The following is a 24971-nucleotide window of genomic DNA, read 5'->3' on the forward strand; positions in this document are numbered from 1 at the left end:
CCTTTTTAGATGGCCAAAGAGGCCTGAAATGACACACCTCTTTTTATCGTAACTTTAGGAATCTACATTAATGCCTCTTTCATTGGCATTAGGATGAGTGGTATAAATTTCCTTTTGGTTTTATCAGATATGTATCATTGAAAATGCATGTTAATGTGCTTATAAGAAAATGATTGACCATTATCACCATCACAAGACCTGAAGATATAATGGTTATTTTTTCCTGTCCTCTCACTATGAATAGGATTTGGGATGATCTAGCATTGAGAGTATGAATTGTTGAATATCTTCTCACAATGGAAAATGAATTTCAAAATTGAATGTATAGATAAGGTTATGTTAGTAATAAAAGACAGTACTTGTATAATAAGTTTCCCATACTGTCTGGTCACTCTCCATTAGGTGTGAAAGCCCCTGAACCAATAGAGACTAATTGTTATAACACCGCCAGATATTGCACAAACAAACTGTAATGTTGTGTTTACATAAAGACTATGGCCCCGTAATTAGTGAACTGATTCCGTTTGTGAACAATGTAAATATGTAAATAGAAGAGTTAAATTAAGCAAATGCTGTTATAAATATGTTTTTAAAAGAATTTAAAAGAACTTTTTGTATATTATCTATGTCTTGTAGCCCTGAAGCAGTCCTTCAATAGGACGAAACGCATTGGCTAATGAGAAAAATTAAAAAGAAAATAACGATTCAAGGAACAAAGACCTGTTTGAACTAGCTTATTTGTTGGACTCCCTGGTTGTTGTGTGCGGACCAAAATATTTTCTGTAAATATATTGGGGTGTGCATATATAATTGAGTGTAAAACCTCATTGTGCACATTGTTACTAATGCACAAACATATACATGCACAAAACCTTTCCTGGAGGACAATCCAGGGCTTTTAGAAACTGTGCTGAGTGGGAAGGCTTAGAATAATGCCTCACTGTTAAATGCCTACATTCCAACTTCAGTGAGAGTTGGGACATAGACTAGACCGAGACTGTGCAGGGCATTCACTACATGTAATAGGCTGAGCATAAGGCAGTGACATTTAACTGTAGGTCACTGTTGTGAGACATACACAGAATTGCATTGTCGCCTGCATTTATTTCCTAAATGTCCCATGCACGTGTTGACCTTTAAACAAACACATGACTTTTGAAATCACTTAATATAGATATATTGATAAGACAAAAATTGTTCTTAACATTACATACAGACTTGCTCAGTTCACTAGTTTGTGGTTCTGTTTCTTAACACCCTTGACGTGATCCTAAATAAGCCTGATTCCTTCTGTAGTTGCAAGTAATTCAAGTGATTCTGTCGTAGTCTTCCATGATTCCATCTTTAAATGCCAATGCCTGTTTGCATCCAGCAGAGGAGTTTCTATCCAATTTGTTGTGAAATGGGTTTACTGTTGAATTTGTTTAACTACTGCCCCACGAAACATCACCTCGAAGTTCGGTTGTTAGTCACAGCATCCAGAAATGTGTTTATGTTGCTATTCAATTTAATGTTTAATAACTTAAAGAATTCTTTGTATCCTTCCCAGATGGACCAGTCCCCTCGAACCTACATGCTTGCCAACTTAACCCATTTGCACTCGGAACAGCTTCTGCAGGGCCTGAACCTCCTTCGCCAACATCACGAGCTTTGTGACGTCGTACTGAGAGTGGGTGATGTCAAGATCCATGCTCATAAAGTGGTGCTTGCCAGCATCAGCCCTTATTTCAAAGCCATGTTCACTGGGAACCTGTCGGAGAAGGAGAACTCTGAGGTGGAGTTTCAGTGCATTGACGAGACGGCTCTGCAGGCCATTGTGGAATATGCATATACAGGAACTGTTTTCATTTCACAGGACACAGTGGAGTCCCTTCTTCCAGCTGCAAATTTGCTCCAGATCAAACTAGTTCTAAAGGAATGTTGTACTTTTCTAGAAAGCCAGCTAGACCCTGGAAACAGCGTTGGAATTTCACGTTTTGCTGAGACTTATGGTTGCCACGACCTGTACCTGGCCGCTAACAAGTACATTTGTCAGAATTTTGAAGATGTTTGTCAGACTGAAGAGTTTTTTGAGCTTACTCATTCTGAATTAGATGAAATCGTTTCTAATGACTGTTTAAATGTTGTTACAGAGGAAACAGTATTTTATGCATTAGAGTCCTGGATCAAGTATGATGTGCAGGAGCGCCAGAAGTACCTTTCTCAGTTGTTGCACTGCGTCCGATTGCCCTTGCTGAGTGTCAAATTTCTGACTAGGTTGTATGAAGCAAATCATCTTATACGGGATGACCATACCTGTAAACATTTATTGAACGAAGCTCTTAAATACCATTTCATGCCTGAACACAGACTTTCCCATCAAACTGTGCTAATGACACGGCCTCGGTGTGCTCCAAAAGTTCTGTGTGCAGTAGGAGGAAAAGCGGGACTGTTTGCATGTCTAGAAAGGTAAGACGGCAAGTAATAAATTAATAAAAATATTACCATGATGAACATTCAGTTACCAAGTAATATACTGTTATTCTAATTTTTTTATATACACACTAACTAGTGCTTGCTTAGTCCTCAACATAATTGTCCAGTCACATTCCTTATAGATTTCTGTGTGCTGTAAAGATATTCATATGAAATATAGATTTACTTCTTGCTATTTCCTTGCTTGCACAGAACTATTTGGACGGATCCCACTCTGTAAATTCAAAATCCTTTTTTTTAGGTTAGTGTGTCAAAGTAGAGAAATAAGCCAGATCACTACACCTACACAAAATTTTGACCACAAATATAGGTGTAGTAGGGTTTGTGTTGTGTTGTAACAGTTTTCTTTTCTTGAGTTGAAACAACAGATATGCAAAACAGTTAACCATTTAAATCTGTGTGGCAGTTTCATTAACTTTTCAAATTTCAAAAAGCTCTTGATCCAGCGGGAGCGGTGTACATTTTGTAGGTGCAAACACGAGTTACCAACCACACTGTATTCTCAATGCACAGCTACACAATTCACAACATCAGAGTTTGGCCCATAAAACTCTACGAACATTTACAACCCAAAAGGTCCTCTGATTGATCTTTGTTTTGAGCTAATATGGACTTGGGTAACTAGAGACGGAAAGCACTCCTTCATGAGGACCTGTAATGAAAAAGTGCCTGTCTAACAAGAATTATTCACAAATTATCAATAAAATCATCAATAAGATAGGACAAACACATGAATTAGTTATCAAGAAACTTTTATCTAACCTTCAAAGTGAATTGTCAAACCACAAAAATACATTAGAATCATTTAATAATGGTTAATCATCTATGTACAGGTATAATCAGAAAACACCACAGTTCAGAGCAAATGCATCACAATTTCAATACCTGGGGAGAGGGTGAGAGAATGCACATTGCAAATACAGTATACACTTTAAAATCATACAATCCAATGATTCGGTTGTAGATTTAACAGGACCAGGACACGAGATGGACCCAGTAGAGCACCAGAGCACAGCTTGCGGAAGCTAGAGTAATCAACCCTTCAGCCAAAGGGTCTGGGTCTGCTTGACATTACCAGCCGGTAAAGCGCAGAGGGAAACCGAAGAGTTCAGTTCAGGGAAATCAGAGTTCAGACTGACAGCATGTCAGGCTCAGATTTGCAAGAAAATAGCCGCACACGTCTTTTTTTCCCCACGGGGCAATTATACCTCCAAACGTTCATTGGTCCTGCCCACAAAGTAACTTTTGCGCAGTTTGCCTGATTTCTATTGATCAAAATCCATGGCTCGATCGTGGTGTGATCATTCTCTATCCGAAAAGGTTTCGAAACCCAAATATCTTTGTTCACTGTTTCTAAGAATGTGTAATAACATTTTCCCTCGAAAGTAGGAAAATACACTTGTAACTTAACATGTCCGCTCCACAGGATCTCTTCCGAGCTTTCAACAAGGTTGTTGCAATTCATATCAACAGAGAGCATGTCCAAAATTCAAAGAAGAAACTCCAACGATAATACTTGTAGCTATAATGCAATCAGGTCAGCATGTTAGTCTATTCAGAGGAAAGGATGAAGGACAAAATACCTTTTTGAGGCCTACAATCAAAGTACTAAATCATCATTTTCTAAAGGAAAACGCTCACTTTGAAAACATTAGAGAAATAGAAATGCATAAGGAATTCATATATAAACACCATTTCATCTATGTTTATAAGCATAGACTATTTATGATTTCATTAATAAACAAATAAGCATTTTCTTTCATATTTATATTGAAGCAGCAATTATATTACTTGAGCATTTTCATAATCTTTTTCGATAAACTTACAGTTTTCACTATTACACTACACATTATCATTTTAACACAATAGTTGTTTTTATCTCTGTCATGCACAACTCATTCTCAAACCAGTTTGGCGAACGTCCCGCATGCTTTTACGATGCAGTTTTAAACTTTCACATTTTTTCAGAAGACTCCAGTCCTTCTGTATGTTTTTACGATGCAGTTTTAAACTTTTCATGTGTTTCACGAGACACATTGTTGGTCATTGTTTCTTCAGTATATATTAGTATTCCACCCAATGAGCAGGAATTGATCGAGCAAAAACTCACTAAATCCCTCCTCTGGTGGTTAATCAAGCCATCAAACAATCTCTAATAATCTGATTACAATCTGATTATCTTTAGAATGCACTTGTTTTCATGAGTTTCAGCCTAACACCTTCTACATCTTTCATCACTTCATAATAAGTACGTTTTCTGTCTTTTAATTCTATATCCGACCTTTTCCTCTTTCTACCTCTACTTTGTTTTCTCTCTGCTTTGCGTTTACAACATCTATATATCAGTACTATAGTTATTATGCCAACAGCAATAGCTGTTAATGGTGTTAATGTGTCCCACGAGGCTGCTACCCAGTGCTTCAAGCTAATTTCCCACTGAGCACAAACGCTTACCAAGTTTCTCCAATGCACCATCAATTTTTAGTTCCGCTAAATCATTACTCAGGTTAGTAATGTTACTGATCTATCCCCACAAGTCTCTGCTTTTGTCAGGTATATAAGTGCAACATTGTTGAATTTTCAGCATGCGACAGACGTACCTCTTTTGCCAACAATACATCCAGGGCCCCCGACTAGCAGACCCGGTAGCAAGAAAGCCCCATGGTTCACCGACTAACTCAAGAGCTCCAAGAAGAACTGCCGAGCCCTCGAGAACCTGGCGCAGAGACCCAACACCGGACAACATGACTGCCCTCAAGCTCGCCACCCGAAAACACCACCAACTCATCCACGCCACCAAGAAAACCGCATTCAAGGAACGACTGGACAACAACGCACACAACAGCAAGGAACTCTTCAACATCGTCAAAGAGCTCTCCAACCCCAACGCCGGTAACAACGACATCACCCCTTCACAAGACCTCTGCAACTCCCTCGCCTCCTACTTCCACAACAAAATCGCGGACATACACAACAGCTTCAGCACTCAACCGACGCACGCCACGACCGAACCACCGCCCCCCACCACCACCCTCCGCGCCTTGACCCCGATCAGCACCGAAGACACCGTCCGCACGATGAACTCCATCCACTCCGGATCTCCTATCGACCCCTGCCCTCACCACTTCTTCAACAAGGCCGACGCTGTCATCGCACCCCACCTGCGGAACATCATCAACACCTCCTTCGACACCGCTACCTTCCCGGAGAGCTGGAAGCACGCCGAACTCAGCGCTCTACTAAAGAAGCCATCAGCCGACCCCACCGACCTCAAGAACTACCGCCCCATCTCGCTGCTCCAGTTTCCTGCAAAAGTAATCGAGAAGACCGTCAACAAGCAGCTGGCCGCCTTCCTCGAGACTAACAGATCCCTCGACCTCTCGCAGTCTGGCTTCCGGGCCAACCACAGCACCGAGACCGCCCTGATCGCAGCCACCGATGACATCCGAGCTCTGCTTGACAACGGAGAAACAGCGGCCCTTATCCTCCTAGACCTCTCCGCGGCCTTCGACACTGTCTGCCACCGTACACTAGTGCAGCGTCTCAGCAACGTCGGAATCCAGGAGAAGGCACTGGAGTGGATCATCTCCTTCCTCGCCGGAAGGACACAGAGTCCGCCTCCCCCCGTTCAGATCTGAAGCCACCGAAGTCATCTGCGGCGTTCCTCAAGGCTCCTCGCTCAGTCCAACCCTCTTCAACGTGTACATGAGCCCCCTCGCAGACATCGCACACCAGCACAACCTCAACATCATCTCCTACGCTGACGACACCCAGCTGATTCTCTCCCTCACCAACGACCCCGCCACCGCCAGAGCCAACCTCCACGAAGGGATGAAAGAGGTAGCCGAATGGATGAACAACAGCCGCCTGAAACTGAACTCGGACAAGACGGAAGTCCTCATCCTGGGATCCTCACCCTCTGCCTGGGACGACTCCTGGTGGCCCCCCGCCCTAGGCAGCGCACCCAAACCAACAGACCACGCACGCAACCTGGGCTTCATCCTGGACTCCACCCTCTCCATGACCAGACAAGTCAACGCCGTCTCCTCGTCGTGCTTCAACATCCTGCGCATGCTACGAAAGATCTTCGGGTGGATCCCCACCGAGACCAGGAAGACAATCACCCAGGCCCTCGTCACCAGCCGTCTGGACTACGGCAACTCCCTCTACGCCGGAACCACCGCCAAACTCCAGAAAAGACTTCAGCGGATCCAGAACGCCTCAGCACAACTCATCCTGGACATCCCCCGTCGCAGCCACATCTCCGGACACCTGAGAGACCTGCACTGGCTCCCGGTCACCAAGAGAATCACCTTCCGTCTCCTCACCCACGCACACAAAGCCCTACACAACCAAGGCCCAGGATAGCTCAACAGCCGCCTCAACTTCTACGCTCCCAAACGCCAGCTTCGATCGACCGGCCACGCCCTCGCCACCGTCCCCTGCATCCGAAGAGCCACCACAGGGGGACGGTCCTTCTCCTTCCTCGCCGCCAGGACGTGGAACTCCCTCCCGACCCACCTCCGCCTGACCCAGGACCACCTCGCCTTCAGGAAGCAACTCAAGACCTGGCTGTTCGAGCAGTAGCAGACCCCCCTCCCCTAGCGCCTTGAGACCCTCTGGGTGAGTAGTGCGCTATATAAATGCTTTGATTGATTGAGGGCAACCCGGTTCAGCAAAACCATAGATCGAATAGCAACCATTTCAGTATCAATCACCAAAAACCCACCAGCGGTATCCGTTGATAAACGATCAACCACCGTAGACCACTTTCTAATTTTATGTGAATTCAAAATCACTCCTACTGAAGGTATTATCGCACCAAATATATCACCCCACAATTTCTACAGCACTTATTCCCCTTTTACTCTGTGTTAATTTCTTTTCATTGGTTCCATGATGGTCATCCACATGGTATATCTTTGGGAAGACACTATCCATATAACAACATCCATGGCAATGTTTAGGCAATTTATAATAAGCATTCTTACCACAATCAAAATATACTCCTGTAAAAACTGGATTAGTTCCACCTTTTAGTCCCCAACCCCCCATAATTAGGAAGGTGTGTTCACACTCACTGGAACCAATTAATATATTGTTAGATTCAGTCTTTTGTCTTAGTATGCAAAGCTTTCCCTTGTGATGCCAGTCCAGAGTCATTTCAGCTTGTCTCACCTTTCTTGTAATCACCCTCCTTGTGAGCCCAAGGAGGTATTCTAGATTTCTGTTCTACAGAATTTCTTTTAATTTCTTCTCGTCTATCCTCTACGCTGTTAATAAACTCTTTCTATAAAATGCATGTAAAATAATTTCTATGCGCATATACTGTATCAATAGGCTTAGAAGTATGATAAAATTCACCTATTATTTCAGCAGGTACTTCAGAAAAAAACTAGATCATAGTTCGAATAAAAATATTGAAATTGCTCGTCATAGAATAAACTTGTTAGTACACTACAAGAGATTCCATAAGTTAAAGGAAGGTGATGATAAGTCACCCCTTCAGACTCAGATGTGGATAATTGGAAGCACACGTAACAATCTCTTAAATCCATAGTATCAACGTACTCATACAAGAGTTTAGTAAAAGCATTTAACGAAAAGTCATTAATTGATTTATCTTGGTGTAAGTCATTTTCTGTACATTTTTTAATATCAGTTTCTTCTCCAAAAACTTTTGTTAATTCAGTAGTCATGCTCACATGTTCTTTAGTAGACTCAACATGATGATAAACAAAATGAGGCACAATTAGTTTAGACACTAGCATGTCAAATATTAGATGAAAATTACCTAAACACCTACGTCTAGGTGGACTTTCAGTCTTGGAACCATCCATTTTATAAATTCTCATCTAAATTAATGTCAGATCATCTAGATTAGCACGGTTTGTATATCTGTCGGATTAAGGCCTTATTTCTTCCACCTCCTCTCTTTTATTTATTTTTTTAATTATTTTTTTTGGCACTGATTCTCATACAAAGTTCGTTTAGGGTGGCTCATATGATGAGTTGTCTTTGAAACAAAACTCAATGTATTTATTTTCCTTGTCACTTGTGGCAGTGAGATATGTCCAATCAGGTCCTGCTTACTTTGTGCTTGGGACTCGTTCTCTTTTAAATTCTGGGTACTGTAATCTCTTCCTCGTCTGTATCACTTTGTTCAGACTGACTGGAGACTTCAGCTACAGTTGTTGGAATTCTTCCGGCCAAAGTATCTTTCAATTGTTCAGTTCTTTCAGGCCATTGATCCCCTTTATGCACTCGTTTTCTGGTACACAGTCTGTTTCGTTTGTCTCAAAACTTCGCGTAGCTGATTCCCTTTTTTCCCCGTCCCTCGTTACTCCCAGGGATCAACTCTCCTTCGGTTTCAAAAGTGTTAAAGGACCCAGTATCTTTTGCCCACTTTACTTGATGCTCAGTCTGTTCAAGCAATCTTTGTTAATCTTCAACTGACTCTGTACTTTCAAGTGGACATGGGACTCGACGAGTGTGTGCTGCATGCACCCAATTGGGTAGACCACCACATCTAACTGCAGCTGTTGTCACAAGAATCACTTGGTATGGCCCACGCCAATGAGGTTCCAAACAGGATTTTTCACATGTTTTTCTACAAGCACCCAGTCACCTGGGCACAGGTCGTGTGTTTGTTCCTGTTGTTTGGTAATGGCGACTGCTCCAACCTGGTGAGACACAGAACGCACCACATCAGCCAATCCTTTACAGTAATCGAGCACTAAATCATCAGATATGTTCACAAGCTGATTTGCTGGGACTGTAGGCTGTCTCAAAGCCCTCCCCATAATGATTTCATGAGGGGACAGTTTTTTTCTTCTGTCTGGGATACTTCTCAAACTCCTCAACACCAGTGGCAATGCATCAGGCCATTTCAATGACGTCGCCGTACAAACCTTTGCTAATCGTGATTTTATTGTGCCATTTACTTGTTCGACCAAGCCTGACGCTTCTTGTCGATAAGCACAATGTTTTTTTTGCTCAATTTGTAAAGCGCCACAAAGCATTTGCACCATTTTATTATTAAAGTGTGTTCCTCTATCTGATGCCAACGGGACTGGAAATCCAAACCTCGGAATCCCCTCTCTAAGCAGCAATTTATCAACAGTTAGGCTGTCATTACGTCGCGTAGTGTATGCCTCCTCAACCCAATGTGAGAACAAACTCACAAGGACATATTTTAATCCATTACATGGAGGCATTTCTATGAAGTCCATCTGCATACGAGTAAATGGACCACCTGCTCTTCCAATTTAACAACTGTTTTTTCCCTGCATTTTGTTGCTGACAAAGGCTCTGAACTTGGTATTGTACCATGTCTGTTTAAAAAGTCTCATCATATCATCTTTACCTATATAAGATGGACCATGGCAAACTCTTGCCATCAGCGACAGTAAACTATCTGGCAGCACTGGTCTTCCAGCTGTGTAAACCCAAACATCTTCTGATCTGTGTGTACATCCTGCCTTGATCCACCCTTCCCTTTCTGTCTCTCGAACTGTATCTTGTAGTTCTCTAATTTCTTCCCGTGTTTCAACAGTTGAAAACATTAGTCTGCATTCACATTCATCAGATTGTTTTTCCAAAGATTCCCTATTGATTTAATGCAAACGTAGAGCACAATAGTGTGCAATTTCCTCCCCATATCTATTGCCAACGATGACCTAGTCACGGACAGATTTGTGAGCTGAACATTTCACCACCGCAATTTGGGATGGCAGGTGTAGTGCCATCAGTAGGTTTTTTACACACACTCCGTTTCATATTGGTGAAACCGAAGAGGTCATAAACCCACGTTGAGACCACAACTGCCCAAAATCGTGTACCATCCCAAAAACATATTGACTATCCATAAATATGGTGACTCGCATTTGTTCAGTAATGCAACATACCCTAGTTAGTGCAATCAATTCCGCCACTTGTGCTGAATTAACTCCTCACAGCCATGATGCTTCAACAGCCATCATTGTACACATCGCATAAGCAGCTCGCAAGCTACCTTAAATCTCTCTCAACCATGATCCATACACAAACAACACATAATTGCATTCAGTTAATGGAGTATCCTGTATATCTGGTCTTGGTTTTGTATACAATTCAGTCACATCAAGACAATCATGATCTGCTTCATCCACTATCGCCTCACAACTGGAATGCAGTAACAAGGTAGCTGGATTCAAACTTGTGCATCTTGTCACAGACTCATTCTCCGCACCCAAAATCACCTGTTCATGTTTTGTTAGGCGACTGCTTGTAAGGTGCTGTGTGCGAGATCGTGTTAACAAAAATCTGAACTGAATGTGCCTCATACACTTTCAATGGAAGTCCCATCACAATAGTTTTACTCTATTGCAGGCTCACACAAGTATTAGCAACTGCCTTTAAGAAACCAAGTAAAGCAACAGCTACGGGATCCAATGTGGCTGAAAAATATGCCACTGGACGGCATGCTGTTCTGTGCATTTGCGTCAGAACTGAAAGTGCACAACCATCACGTTCACTGCAGAGCAGTGCAAAATTGCAAACTTCTTGTTGAAATCAGGCATTCCCAATGCTGGTGCTTGACACACTGTCTCTCCGTTCAAGAGATGAACTCATGCATTCCTCATCCAGCCGTACAGGATCTGACACATCCTTGTGTGTCAGCCTTTGCAATGGCTTGGCTATCAGTGAAAAGTTTGGAATCCACTGCCTGCAATATCTGACCATTCCCAGGAACAGTCAAACCTCCTTTTATGTGCTCAGTGGATTAATTTGCAAAATTGCATTGATCTGATCTTGAGACGCATTTCTGACTCCCTTCTCAATGTTATGTCTCAAATAAAGCACCTCCTTTTGACAAAATTGTAATTTCGCTGGCGACACTTTATGCCCACCTACTGCCAAATGGTTCAGTAGAGCAATGGTATCAGTAATGCAAGCTTCTTTTGTTCCTGATGCAACAAATAAATCATCGGTATATTGCGCTAATGCTGAGTTATTAGGCATTATCAATGACTCCAAACTTTTCTTCAAAATCTGATTGAAGATTGAGGGGCTGTCAGTATAACCTTGTGGAACTCGGCACCATGCCAAGACACTGTTTCCAAACCGGAATGCAAATAATTATTGGCTATCCGGATGCAAGCGATATATAAAAAAAAAAATGCTTGACACAAGTCAATCACTGAAAACCATTCTGCTTCACAAGGAATTTGATACAGAATCGCAGTTGGATTTGGCACTATTGGACAACAAGGTATCACAATCTGATAGATTTTTCATAGGTCTTGAACTATTCTATACTTTCCATTAGGTTTGTGAATTCCCATGATAGGCGAATTCAATGGACTCCATAAAATTTCTTTCAGAATACCTTGTTCAAACAACATCTCAATCACAGGCGTTACTCCTGCAATTTTCTCAGGGCTCATTTTGTAGGCTGGAGTTCTCGGGAACTCTGCATTTAGTTTGGCAAATCATTTGCTCTAAATATAGGGTGCAAACTATTCACTTCCATTTTCTGTCGTGCCATTTTAAACACCACATCCTCATCTTTCATATGAAATGCTTTTACTTCTTGCGTACAATAAATCGAGCAATTCATTTTGTAGAGTAAGTCTCTACCTAACAAATTAACTGGACTGGTGTCACACCAAGAATTTGTGTGATTCTTTAAAACCTCCAGCTTTTACTTTCATAGGTTTGGTCACTGGGGTTCTAATTAATTTATTAGAAACTCCTACAACTTGAATACTTTCGCCCGAGAGGGGTAGGTTGGGAATTTCCACAGTTCTTACAGTGGAATGGGTAGCACCAGTGTCTACGAGGAACGTTATTGATTTTCTGACAACCTCGCCATCCACATAGGGACCATTCTGGTCTACCTCCAAGGATGCACCAAGCATGCATTCCTCCTCAGGCACCTTCATTGAGATGTATCTGAATCAATATAAACACACTGAAAGAGAGGCAACTTTCAAAAGAACTTAAAAATTGACACAGCCAATGCTGTATTTAGCAACATAGAGACGATTTGAGAGGTCTTTGTTCATTTATCTTGTATTTCATTTATTCAGTGTCTTCCAAAGTAACACAGACCGTTCCGCACAGCCAATGCGTTTTGTCCACAATTTGGGCTTCTTTAGGGTGTAATAAGACGGATTAATTCATTAATGCGAAAGACGTGGGGGTGATCTCGTCTTGTCCTATTTAGTGCTTAGCTTAACCGTGTAATCCTTGTCTGGATCTTAATCCATAGTTATACTCGTAAAGTCTGGCTCCATTCAATAATCCAAATTCGAGCAACTGTTTTATGCCACGCGTTTGAGACCGTGTCTGGCCAAAGCGGGGCACGCAGAGTCGGCGGTTTCCACAATTCAATAGATTATTTAATGGAGCCATTAATGAATTAATCAGTGGACATATTTGCATAACATGGCATCCTATTCAAAACTAAAGTGGTCTGAGATGGTGTCAAACAGGACAAATCTTATGATTAAAAGCATAGGTGCATTATTTAAATTTGCCAAAAATTTGAGTAGTAAACCAATTGAAGAATTGATTAAAATTTATACAGCAAAAACAATTACCATAGCCACATATGGGGCCTCAATTTGGGGAACTGCGTACATAGAAGAGTTACAAGTCATTGAGTATAATTTCACTAAAAGGCTTTTGTCAATTCAAGGTACCTGCAGCAAATATATTGCCTATAAGGAATTGGGGCTGCCTTACATTAGTGATGCGATCAAAATGGCCCGCTACTGCTGTGGCTTTCAACCTGCAAAAGGGATACGTTCCATCTTAACCAGCACATCATAAGTGAAATCATTAAACTTGATCGTGCTGAAACTATTCCTTGGTTAACCTATGTAAAACAGACAATTACTTCCTTGGGCCTGGAGGATTTATATAAAAATCCTAGTAGCTGTGATTCTTACCCCAAGTCAAGAAGCAAGAGCTCTTCATAGCAAAAAGTGAACAGATAAGATGGGAGAGGAATAAAAAGCACAGTAATTACTCACCTGGCCACATCTCCTGTTACGCGGTAGTTCCTCTTTATCTTTTTTTTGTTGTGAATCCCCAGCATCATTATTTGCTGACAGGATTAAGATTAAGATTAAACTACGTTCCTCTGATGTTGGGCTTCCCAGGAAATACATATTCACTAAACAATTTACCAGTATGTCTGTGCGTCTTCTTATCTAAACAAACTACTTCCCAACTTACATTTTTCTGTGCCTTATATGTTACGGAGAAGAAAACGTCTATTGTCCCGCTATGGCATAAACTCACCTTGTGTAATCACTCCTCAGCTGTTTTAGTTCTGTTACAGTAAGAAACATCTTTTGTTTGTTTTTATGATGGTGTCCTTTTTACAAGCTGTTCTAAAAACTAGGAAGACTGTTAATATAAAGTTATCGTGATTTAATCAACATCAGATAATGATGGTCTAATAGTGTGGGTCCGAAAAGGGGATATATGTTCATCTTCCCCCTGCTCCTACGCAAAAAAATGCATAGATTACACGCTAATTAGCCTTATTGGAAAGGTTTGGCATTCTTTACAGGAGCACACCACCACCATTATAACCTTTCATCATTTTATAATATTTTATACTTTAAATAGTTATGTAACATGTTTCAATTAATGTATTGAAATGATGTCTGATTTGATATAATGTGGTCATCTGTACCATATTGATTTTTTTAGTAATATATTAATAGTTCGCAGTAAATGTTTTGTACTTTTATGCACTTTTAATGCAAAATAAAGTTAATATGGATTGATTGAAATCAGTATTTTTAGTCCTCAACATACTTCTCTTTGTATTTCTCTCCTTCACTAGTCTCAGCTACCATGACTGGGAACATTCGTTCTCCCTCAGCTATATCTTTTCTCCACATTTTCTTCTCTGAATCCCACTTTGCCTCTGCATATTGACTCTCAGTATTCCTATACCTATTCTGATGCTTTTCTCTTTCTCTTTTATAAGCCTCATGTTCCCTATCTTCAAGAGCTGCATACTGCATAGGTCTAGGATTTGGCCTCAAGTTATTCGTTTGAATCCTTACATTTTCTAAAATTCTAGTTTTTTCTAGAAATGATAAACTACCATCTTGTTCAGTATATTTCATCCAGTTCTCCAGCCATGTACACGTGTGATATCCCTTCTCTAATGACATAAATGAAGCAGGGGTTCGTTCTGGTTCAACAGGAACTCCTCCTCTAATTGATATCGCCTCATCCCTACTAAACAGAGTTTTTATCAATTAAAAAAACTTCATTATTTTCTACACTAATATTCAACCCTTCACAAGGAAAAAATCTTCAATTTATTTTCCGTATTATGATTCTCTGCCACCAATCAAAGCTGATCACGCTGTCCCCATACCAGCGCAGCTCCAAACTAACTGACGAATACCAGCGCGTCTCCTGGTGATGATTTCTCACCAACCGACCAATACCACCGCGACGCCTGGTGACGTCAGTTTACCTCCTGCAGCTGATCCTCCTGTTACAAAGTTGTTGTCAACTTTACAAAGTCTTCAACAAAACAAACAACATATAACAAATTTGTCTGCTCAGCTAAAATGAAAACGATAGACCCACACAATCTGAGAATTTTCTTTTGCTTCCAGCAAAATCTCGACCAGCACGATTACGCCCTCACTTAAGTGTAACTCTTCAAGATCTCTCCAAATGAGCTCTTTTGAAGAAAACTCAAGAATCTCCACTTTTCACACTTCAAGTTCCTTAATGCTAGTACCGACAAGGTATATCCACAGTACTACTTCCACAGCAGTCAACACACGCTTAGTGTATGCCACACTAAGACCGCCCTTAGGCTTTATCCCAGGATCTTAGGTCCTGTTTACTTTCCATTGAGGTCAACGACGGACCACAACATTAAAACACAAAAGAACACATTTCTATAGTTTGTCAATGTCTCTTAAACTCCGTCACTTCATTACCTAGTATATTTAGTCAAAATAACCATCCAATTACGCTACCATAAAACGTATCCAGCGGAAGCGGTGTAAGTTTTGTGGGCGCAAACATGAGTTACCCACCACACTGTAATCGCAATCCACAGCTACACAATTCACAACATCACAGAATTTGGCCCATAGAAACTCTACAAGCATTCACAACTGATAAGGTTCTCCGATAGATCTTTGTATGAGCCGAGAGGGACTTGGGTAAATAGAGACGGAAAGCACTCCTTCATGAGGACCTGTAATGAAAGAAGTACCCTTCTAACAACAATATTCACAAATTGTCAATAAAATTATCTATAAATAAGGACAACACATGAATTAGTTATCAAGAAACTTTGATCTAAACTTCAAAGTGAATGGTTAAACCACAAAAATACATTAGAATCATTTAATAATGGTTAATCACCTGTATACAGGTATCACAAAACATCATAGTTCAGAGCAAATGCATCACAATTTCAATACCTGGTGAGAGAGAGAGAGGGGAACCAAAACACATTGCAAATACAGTATGCAATTTAGAATCATACAAACCAAAGATTCGGTTGTAGATTTAACAGGACCAGGACACAAGATGGACCCAGTAGAGCCCCAGAGCACAGCTTGCAGAAGCTAGTCATCAACCCTTCAGCCAAAGGGTTTGGGTTTGCTTGACTTTACCAGCTGGTAAAGCGCAGAGGGAAACAGGAGAGTTCAGTTCAGGGAAATCAGAGTTCAGACTGACAGCATGTCAAGCTCAGATTTGCAAGAAAATAGCTTCACACGTCCTTTTCCCACAGGGCAATTATACCTCCAAGCGTTTACCGTTCCTGCCCACTAAATAACTTTTGTGCAGTTTGCATGATTTCTATTGGTCAAAATCCATAGGTCGATTGTGGTGTGATCATTCTCTATCCCAAAATCGTCCAGAACCCATACTTAATATCTTTGTTCACTGTTTCTAAGAATGTGCAATAATCTTTTCCCTAGAAAGCAGGAAAATACACTTGTAACTTAACATGTCCACTCCGCATGCTCTCTTCCGAGCTTGCAACAAGGTTGTTACAATTCATATCAACAGAGAGAATGTCCCTTATTCAAAAAGTAGAAAAGATACTCCAACGATAATACTATTAGCTATAATACAATCAGGTTAGCGTTTTAGTCTCTTCAAAGGAAACTATGAAGGAGTAAATAAATTTTAGAGGCCTACAATGTTAAAGTACTAATTCATCATCATCTTCTAAATGAAAAGGCTAATTTCGAAAACATTTAGAGAAATAGAAATGCATAAGTAATTAATATATAAACACCATTTAATCTATGTTTATCAGCATAGACCATTTATGATTTTATTAATAAACAAGCATTTTCTTTCATATTTATATTGAAGCAGGAATCATTTTACTTGAGCACTTTCATAATCCTTTTCGATAAAAAAAATAAAAGTATAGTCTTCATTATTACACCAAACATTATCGTTTTAACACAATAGTAGTTTTTCTCTCTGTCATGAACAACTTCTTCCCAAACCAGTTTGGCAACCCTCCTGCATGCTTTTACGATGCGGTTTTAAACTTTTCATTTGTTACATAAGACACACTGTTAGTCATTGTTTCTTGTGTATATATTAGTATCGCACCAGCTGAGCAGGAATTGACCGAGCAAAATTCACTAAAATAATCGCACTCCATTACTCTCAACCGATTTACAGCAACCAAAAAAAAACATGCTTTCTGAGTAAAGCTTGCTTTCTACCTGAGAAAGTTCTACTTTCATGGCAAGTATAGTGTAAATCTGTTCTAACTGTAGATGAGAGCGACTTTTACCCTGGGAGCTAAAATGGGAAATAACAAATCTTTTCACCACCTCCTTTTTAGGTCTCGGGACCATCCGGTCTGCCGAAGGCAGAACCGGAAGTCGAGAGATTTAATGACTTGGAGAAGAGGGGCTTGAACCCGCCCCTCTTCTCCCCTGTTCTCCATTGGCTGGCCTCTTCAATGCTGGCCAGCCATTGGAGAAGAGGTCCCGTCACTCCGATCAGGCCCCGTCCTTTTCGGATCGGGAGGCGTGTTTTTTGCAAGAAGTCTCATTCTCTCCTCCAGCCAATGGCTGGAGGAGAGAAAAGACAAACACGCCCCCGAATCCGAAAAGGACGCTGCGTTTCTCCGAGGCATTTCTGCTCTGCCTCGGAGAAAGGCGGTGGTGTGCTCGTTCTCTCCCCCTGCGTCCGGCTGCTGCTCTGGTCTCCTCACCTCTCCTCACCCTGTCCTCTTATTGTTTACTTTAGCCTTGGAAGCTGCTTTCCTCAGCTGCATTCTGCTTTCTCTCTCACATTCACAATTAAACGGCGCGACTCACTTCACAGGCCTGCACGCGCTGTGTGGCTTTAGTCAGCAGGCACAGCTGAGAAGAAGTAATTTGTTTTTGTTGACAGGTATGAAGCTGGCCAGGTACTGAACTGCTCCCGGGAGTAGTACTGTTTTTTTAAAGGGGGCGAGCTATTCTCTGTGAGGGATGTAAGGGCACGTTATTTGCTTAGGGCACGAGGATATTTAAGCAGATGCACAAATCAATAATAAAAATAAGTTTTCATCGACAGGGTCTGACCTTCCATTACAATACCCGCGCCCCCACCACACCCGGATTCCCTAGAGGACGTCGAGTTTTCGCTGCAGGTGGCGGGGGCTGTGCATCGCAGACCGCGCTCCCCGACATCCGCCGCCTCTGGCAGGGAGCAGCAGAAATGGCTCGTCTTCGTGCGTCTTGTGGAGGAGGCGGGGAGGGGCTCCGGGCACCCGCTGCCGCCTGCAGCCGTCCGTCAGGAACCAGTTCTACCTGCCAGCGCTAATGTGCCATCAACAGCAAATCACCCCCGCCGGGCCGCATCCATCAGCGCCGCCACCGGGGGCCTGAGTGGGCTGGGAGGTGGTGCTAATCCGCCAAGGAGGGGTTAAGAGTAATCATCTTTGCCGATCCACGCCAGAGGAGAGAGGGGGGGGGCAGGCTCTGCTGGTGGGTCGAGGTCAGGGCAGGGAGGGGTTAATCAGTGGCAGGGGACACGGGTGGGCCGCGTAAATGGTTTATCACTCTTGGCCACAAAGACTCAGCCATGGAGTATTAAGACTCAGGGTTTCGAAAAGATATGTAATAAAAAAAAAAAAGGGTGGGATTGAAGGAGACTGTAATTCATGAGAGGATTAATGACTTGCTTATTTACTGATAATCTTCGCTACGCCAAGTCCCACTCGCCCGAGCCATTTCCCTCCTATTAGGACCTACGACATCTTTGCACTTCACACATTTAGCCACCCATCCCCTCCTATCCTCAATGTCCCTGTCCTGCTCCTTCCCTCTCACACATCAAAATTCCTTCCCTCCAGTGACAGCGGCCAGGTTATGGCCTCATTGGGAATTTGCTAAATAGAGGATACTTCTTGGTCACGCTCCGCATTTTCTCGTGTATTTTCTTTTTAGTCATTCTTTAAAAATGTCTTCTCGCTGCATGTAGACGCAGGAACTATATCCCCTTTTCTGACCCCACCCGTCTCTTTTGTCACCCTCTGTGCGTTGGGAGGTTTGCTTCCTCCTCCTCCCTATGAAGACTGCTCTCCTCCGATTATGAATTTGCTCTCGAACGCTTTTTCTCTTTCCCAGAAGAGCTGCTCGCACGCGGTGCTGAGGAAAGACGTGCTCATGAGAGCCGCGCGGGCGGTGGTGAGGGCACGAGGAGCGAGGCCTGTGCGTATTTGTTTACTGATAACAGTGTGCCTAGACCCGGAACTCCTCACTTATCCCTTTGGAGGGGCCGAGAGGCCTATCAGCCGTTCAGGGTGGCCCTGGAGCAGTGGGGGGAGGAATCAATCTCCCCGTCTCCCAGGGTATCACAAATCTGGCGCTGAGAGACTCCTGGCGCTGAGAGACTCCTTAATGCCTGCACCATAGGGAAGCCAAGGGTTAATGGCAGCCATTATTCTCCCGGAGGAGCGATGTGGCATAAGGACCAGAGCTGCCTCCTTTGGAACTGCGAACCAGGTGCGATTCTCGGCGTCGGTTCAACATTCTGTGATTCTGGGCAAATCAGTTAACCTCCCACTGCCTTACAAAAATGAATGTGTCCTTGTATAATGTAACTGGTGCTCATGTAAAGCGCTGCAATACCTTCAGGTCAAGTTCGTGCTACAAAAAACTGCACAAAAAAAAGACCCAGAGCCAGTCATGATCTCACTCGGAAGACATTGTGATGGATGCACAGGAACCATCTTAGTTATGGTTAGGTAACTCCCATGTATTAGTAACTCTGTTAAGGCTACAACTTAACTCTGTAAGCAAAATGTCAAATTATGGGTTACTGTGCATAAAAATTAAAATTTGCTTTTCCTATTTATATGTTTTAATAAATACGGCTGGGGTTTTTATGACCCCGAACCCAAAGAACTTGATTTTTGTATTCATGATCTCGCTTGAGGAGAGCGAAGGTTGGTGGGGGTTTTACCCAAGGGACACCGGCGACTACCTGGCCATAAGCTCCATCACCCCTTACAAGTGCAATGTTCATGGTGTTTTGACTTGAGAGAGCAGCGCTTCCCAATGAAAGCATTCAGGTTTTCTTAGGGAATTTGCAACTTCCCCAAAAATATTCCACTGGAGTTAGAATAGTAAATTTGGCATCTCAGCATCCACGAAACTCTAATGCCTTAAAGGCTCAACTGAAGGCGAGAAATGTGCTACAAGAGCAAGTCAGATCCCACCATATTGAGACTCTCCGTGGATGAAATATTGTGATCACAACTTGTCAACATTACTGTGAAAAACGTTATAGCAGCCTGTTCTTCATGATAATGAGCACGTTTCATGCAGAGTGATGGTATATTTTGGTGTAAAAACAAAGTGCCTGTTTACTGTGAACACAGCTGTGAGATTAGCCGAAACGCGCCAGGTCCCAGGAACCATGTACATATGATAAAATCACAGAGCAATCCCGTTGCACCATTTGTACAGAGGAAGGATGGTTGTGGAGTACGTTTATTGCACAACTGCAGTGCAAAGCAGGCTTAGTGTGGTAGCATCTCCTGGCGTGTTTCGGTCAGAAAGCGACTTTGACCAGGGGTTCTGATATATTTTGCTTAAAATGTTAATATGTGACCTGTATGTGACTAAAGGGCCGGCTTTAGCATTGGTGGTGCCCGGTGCAACAATCTTTGTTGGTGTCCCCCCTTTGATCTTGTTCACGGAGTCCCTCACTCTCACCCTTTAATGCTGGCCCTCATCTCTCCTTAGCCCCTCTCTCACATTCATCTATTTTATAGCGCTGCTCATTGTAATATAGACTGTCAGAGCACTTCGCATCACAAACATATAATACAAAGAAAATGAGTGACATGATTTAATCAATAAATAGGAAATGTTACTTTAGACATCAGGACTAGAAGGTCTGGCAGTCACATTTCATCCATACTGGTGGTCATTATTTGTTAAGGTGCTTGCTAGGCAGAAACGAAAATGGAGGTTTACTGATTAACAAAGTTTTTACGAAGTGCATTAACCAAAGCTGCTGCGCTGCGTAAAAAGGAAACAGCACAACAGTACTATCTACTAAGATGGTTCTGTTGTCCTCTCCTCTAGTGCACCAGGTTTGCATTACGTTTGTGGTGCAAACCAGGCACAGAGTGTTAGTAAATTCACCCCAAAAAACTAACACCGGTTAGGGTGTCATACAAAGTTCAAAGTTCAAAAAGTACTTTATTCGGTTAAAAAACAGTAACCATAAAAGCATCAATAATACATATACAATTAAGAAGAAGAAATAGTTCAATACATAGTTATTATTACAAGTGAAAATGTCAGGATTTCTATATCGAATTTTTAAAAATTATCTGTCCATTGATTTACGTAGTTTAAAAACATTTTTAAAAAATTCTATCAATGAAATAACTATAAATACAGTGTCCATTCTTTGCAATACTAAAAATGCTGGGCGACATCTGTTTACCTTCAACTCTTTAAGAAGTGGGACTATAAATTTCCTGCGGGGCAGGGTATAGAATCTACAAAAGAACAGTACATGAATATCAGATTGCGTGGATAATTCGTCACATGGGCATAAACACAATTCATTAGACCAAGAGTTCATTACTGGGAATGTTAGTAATCTAAAAACAATATTAAACCTAAAACGTGTAAGGCAGAACCTGTCATAGGATGGCATGGAAAGGCGTAAGTATGGTTGTAGACTAGCGCCATTTAATATCAACTGGTGGGAACACACTGTCTTTTTGTTTTTTTCCACACACAGTCTTTTTTCCCTAAGATGTTCCATACAGGCTTTTTTCAATGATTTTCTTGTGATGTGTACCATGGATAGTGGATCCTCAAAATATTGTTGAAAGCACATTTCTATTAAGGAGGTCTTCACATAATTTAACCATTTAAATGTATTTACATTTTCAAGTGATAACACATCCCGAAGTGTGGCACGATTTATAACACACTCATTAGCAGTCCAGACCCTATGCCATAGTAATATGGGCTGAATTCTTATTATGTCTGAAATGTACGGCTGCCCCAATTCCTCATGGCAATTAACGGTTGAAGTGCTATCGGGCACAGACAGCATGTACCGCATAAATTTATTTTCAATTATTTGGATAGCATCAATATTTGCATACCCCCAGAGTCCTGCTCCATAGACAGCCACCGATATACATGTTGCGTTATAAACAGTTAAAATTTCCCTAAAAGGCTTTTTTCCCAGTTTCTGTATGAAACTCTTTAAGGCCATTATTGTCTTTGAGAACAAAAGAGTTCTTGCCTTGATCGCGTTTGTCCATGAACCAGTCTCATGAAATAGGATGCCTAAATAAGAGAAGGCAGGCGTATTTTCTAAACTAACGTTATTTATTAAAATAGTTTTCATCTTGTTTTTAGATCGTGTTCCACAGTTCATGGTGAAAGTTTTACTACAGTTGATTTTTAAGTCCAGAGTGTTCATGAACTTATTGAAGGATGTTAATAGGTTTTGGAGGGCATTCGGTGTTCGCGCCATTAAAACAGCGTCGTCCGCATAAAGGAGCGTAGGGATACGCCTATTACCAACAACCGGGACATCCCTGCCCTCCTGCAGTAGACGGTCTTCCAGCCCATTTATGTAAATCAGGAATAGGAAGGGGGCCAGGACACATCCCTGGCGTACTCCACGCCCTATCCCAAAAGGTCTACTGCATTCCCCCCCTTTTCCATAACGAACAGTTGCTGTAGCCCCTGAATACAACTCCTTCAAAAAACAAAGAATCGAATCGTCCACGCCCAACCTTTGCATCAATTTCCATAATTTGCTATGAGACACGCAATCAAAAGCAGAAGTTAGATCGACAAATACAAGGTATAAGCGCTCTTTTTTTATCGTTATATACTTCTGCTGAATTAAAAATAGGTTTAGGCATTGCTCTATAGTTCCTAAACCCCTTTGAAAACCAAACTGAAGGTCACTTATTACCCCGTTGTCCTCCGCCCAGTTTTGCAGTTTAACTAAAATAACTCTACCCAGGATTTTTATAGTTGAATCAAGTAGGGATATTGGCCTGTAACATGCGCAATTTTGTCTGTCTCCCTTTTTATAGATGGGAACAATAATGGATGTAAACCATGACGGGCTTAGGCCCTTGGCCAATGCTGCGTTAAAAAGCTGAACCAGAATGGGGCCCCAGAGGTCAGTGTTAGCTTTATACAGGTCGGCTGGGATCCCATCCGGTCCTGGTGCTTTTCCACCCTTTGTGGCTTTTAAGCTCAATAAAACTTCAGGCAGCGTAACCACTATTTTTTCACGGACCCCCCCTTTCTCACTAGAATCCTCCGATGGTATAACCGATACATTTTGTATATTTATCTCGTTCTCGCATAAAGACTGGGAAACCTTTTGTGGGGACTGTTCTAGGCACATATATAGGGTGGAAAAATGTGTAACCCAGTCATCCTCATTTATAGCAATTTCTATGCGAGCCTTAGTATTATCAAAAAGAAGGGGGGCATTAACCACCCTCCAAAATGCCGATAAATCTTTAGCCTGTGAGGCATCGCATAGTTGTTCCCAGGCCAAATTCTTTATGTTTTTCTTTCTTTCTTGGAGTGCAAGATTATAACGGTTCCTTAAATCTCTTATTTGGGTGGGGTTCCGTGGTTCCCGGTGTATAGCGTGTTTAAGCTCAGTCAGGGCTTTAGTACATGCATTATCGAACCATCTTCTACCATTTTTGAGTCTTTTTCTAGAAGCCACCCTCAAGTTTTCTTTAATGGTGGCTGCTATGATATAAAAATGTTCAATTATATTATCACTCTTTGAGTTTTCATCTAAACAGACTCTAAAACTATCTGTGCATATATCAACTAGTTTAGCTAAGAATTCATTCGGGACCACCTTGCTCCACTTGAGGGAATACCCATTTTGTCTCCCCATCAGCACATCCGGGGCTACCTGTCTCTGCAAGCTATTTTGTTGGCATGCTGAGAATGGGATATCGATTTCAAGGACTTGTGGGTAATGATCGCTCAGTGGTAATTCAAGAATCTTATAGTTAGAGTCCCTAAAACCAGAGGTATTTGAACAGATAATAAAATCAATGGTGGTCGATGCACCCCTCCCAATAAAGGTTGGGACAAAAGGTGTTGGGCGCGTGGCCAGTTCGTTAGCATATCCCAAATCGCAGTTGAACAGTATTTCGTTCAGCGAATCACCTGTTAGAGTATGGTCAAAATGCGTAAGGTTAATGTCTTGCTCTAACATCAAACCACAGAAACCTTTTTGACCCTTTTTGCAAAGATGACAATTAAAATCCCCCCCCCATAAAACCATTACTTCTCTTGTCTTACTGACTATCTCCCCTTGTAGATCCTCATTTAGGCTTTTCATAATCTTCTGAACAGCAGTGCATGGGATATTATTATAAAAATTAATAATGACCAAGCTGATCCCCGATTTGGTATCTATAACTACTTTATGATAGAAACTACAGTTTTGATAAAAACGGACCCTCTCATATGTTAAGGTGTTTGAAAGGTAGGTGATTATACCACCTTTCGGTCTCCCATATGTCCCTCCTACTGCAGGAGTACAGTAAGTTTTATAGCCAGTTAGATGTATTGGGTCTATGGTCCAAGTTTCTTGCACGGCCATAATATCCATGCTATCCGTGGCCGTTTTCCATGATGGGTTAGAAATTCTATTCTTTAAACCTGCCACGTTCCAGAACATCACAGAACAATTTTTGTTTTGGCTAAATATTATTGCGTCGTCTATGGGTGCATAACCTCTATCCGTCTTAGCTATTTCAACTATGGGTTCACCCATAAGTTCTTTTCTATCATTAGTTAAGTTTTGATTACTATAATAGGGTAATCCCTTTTTACATTTTATGTCCCCATGCACCATAGGTTTAATCAGACTATTCGATTCTTGGTTTAGTGGTATAATCTTATCAGACTCATTACCATTAATCAGGTCAAAATTTTCCTTGGAAATACTGA

General features: G+C 41.7%; 1 protein-coding gene across 2 annotated transcripts in view; it reads left to right on the plus strand.

Annotated features, from left to right (window-relative positions):
• The window catches only part of KLHL28 (kelch like family member 28), a 230082-nt gene that overhangs the window by 75770 nt on the left and 129341 nt on the right, over positions 1-24971 (plus strand). For both annotated transcript variants that reach the window (XM_085626939.1, XM_085626940.1), the window contains one exon: positions 1550-2448. In XM_085626939.1, coding sequence (XP_085483065.1) covers positions 1550-2448 — 899 coding nt within the window. The remainder of the gene's footprint in view (positions 1-1549; positions 2449-24971) is intronic.

The sequence above is a fragment of the Triturus cristatus genome, chromosome 9, assembly GCF_964204655.1.
Source record: "Triturus cristatus chromosome 9, aTriCri1.1, whole genome shotgun sequence".
NCBI lineage: Eukaryota > Metazoa > Chordata > Amphibia > Caudata > Salamandridae > Triturus > Triturus cristatus.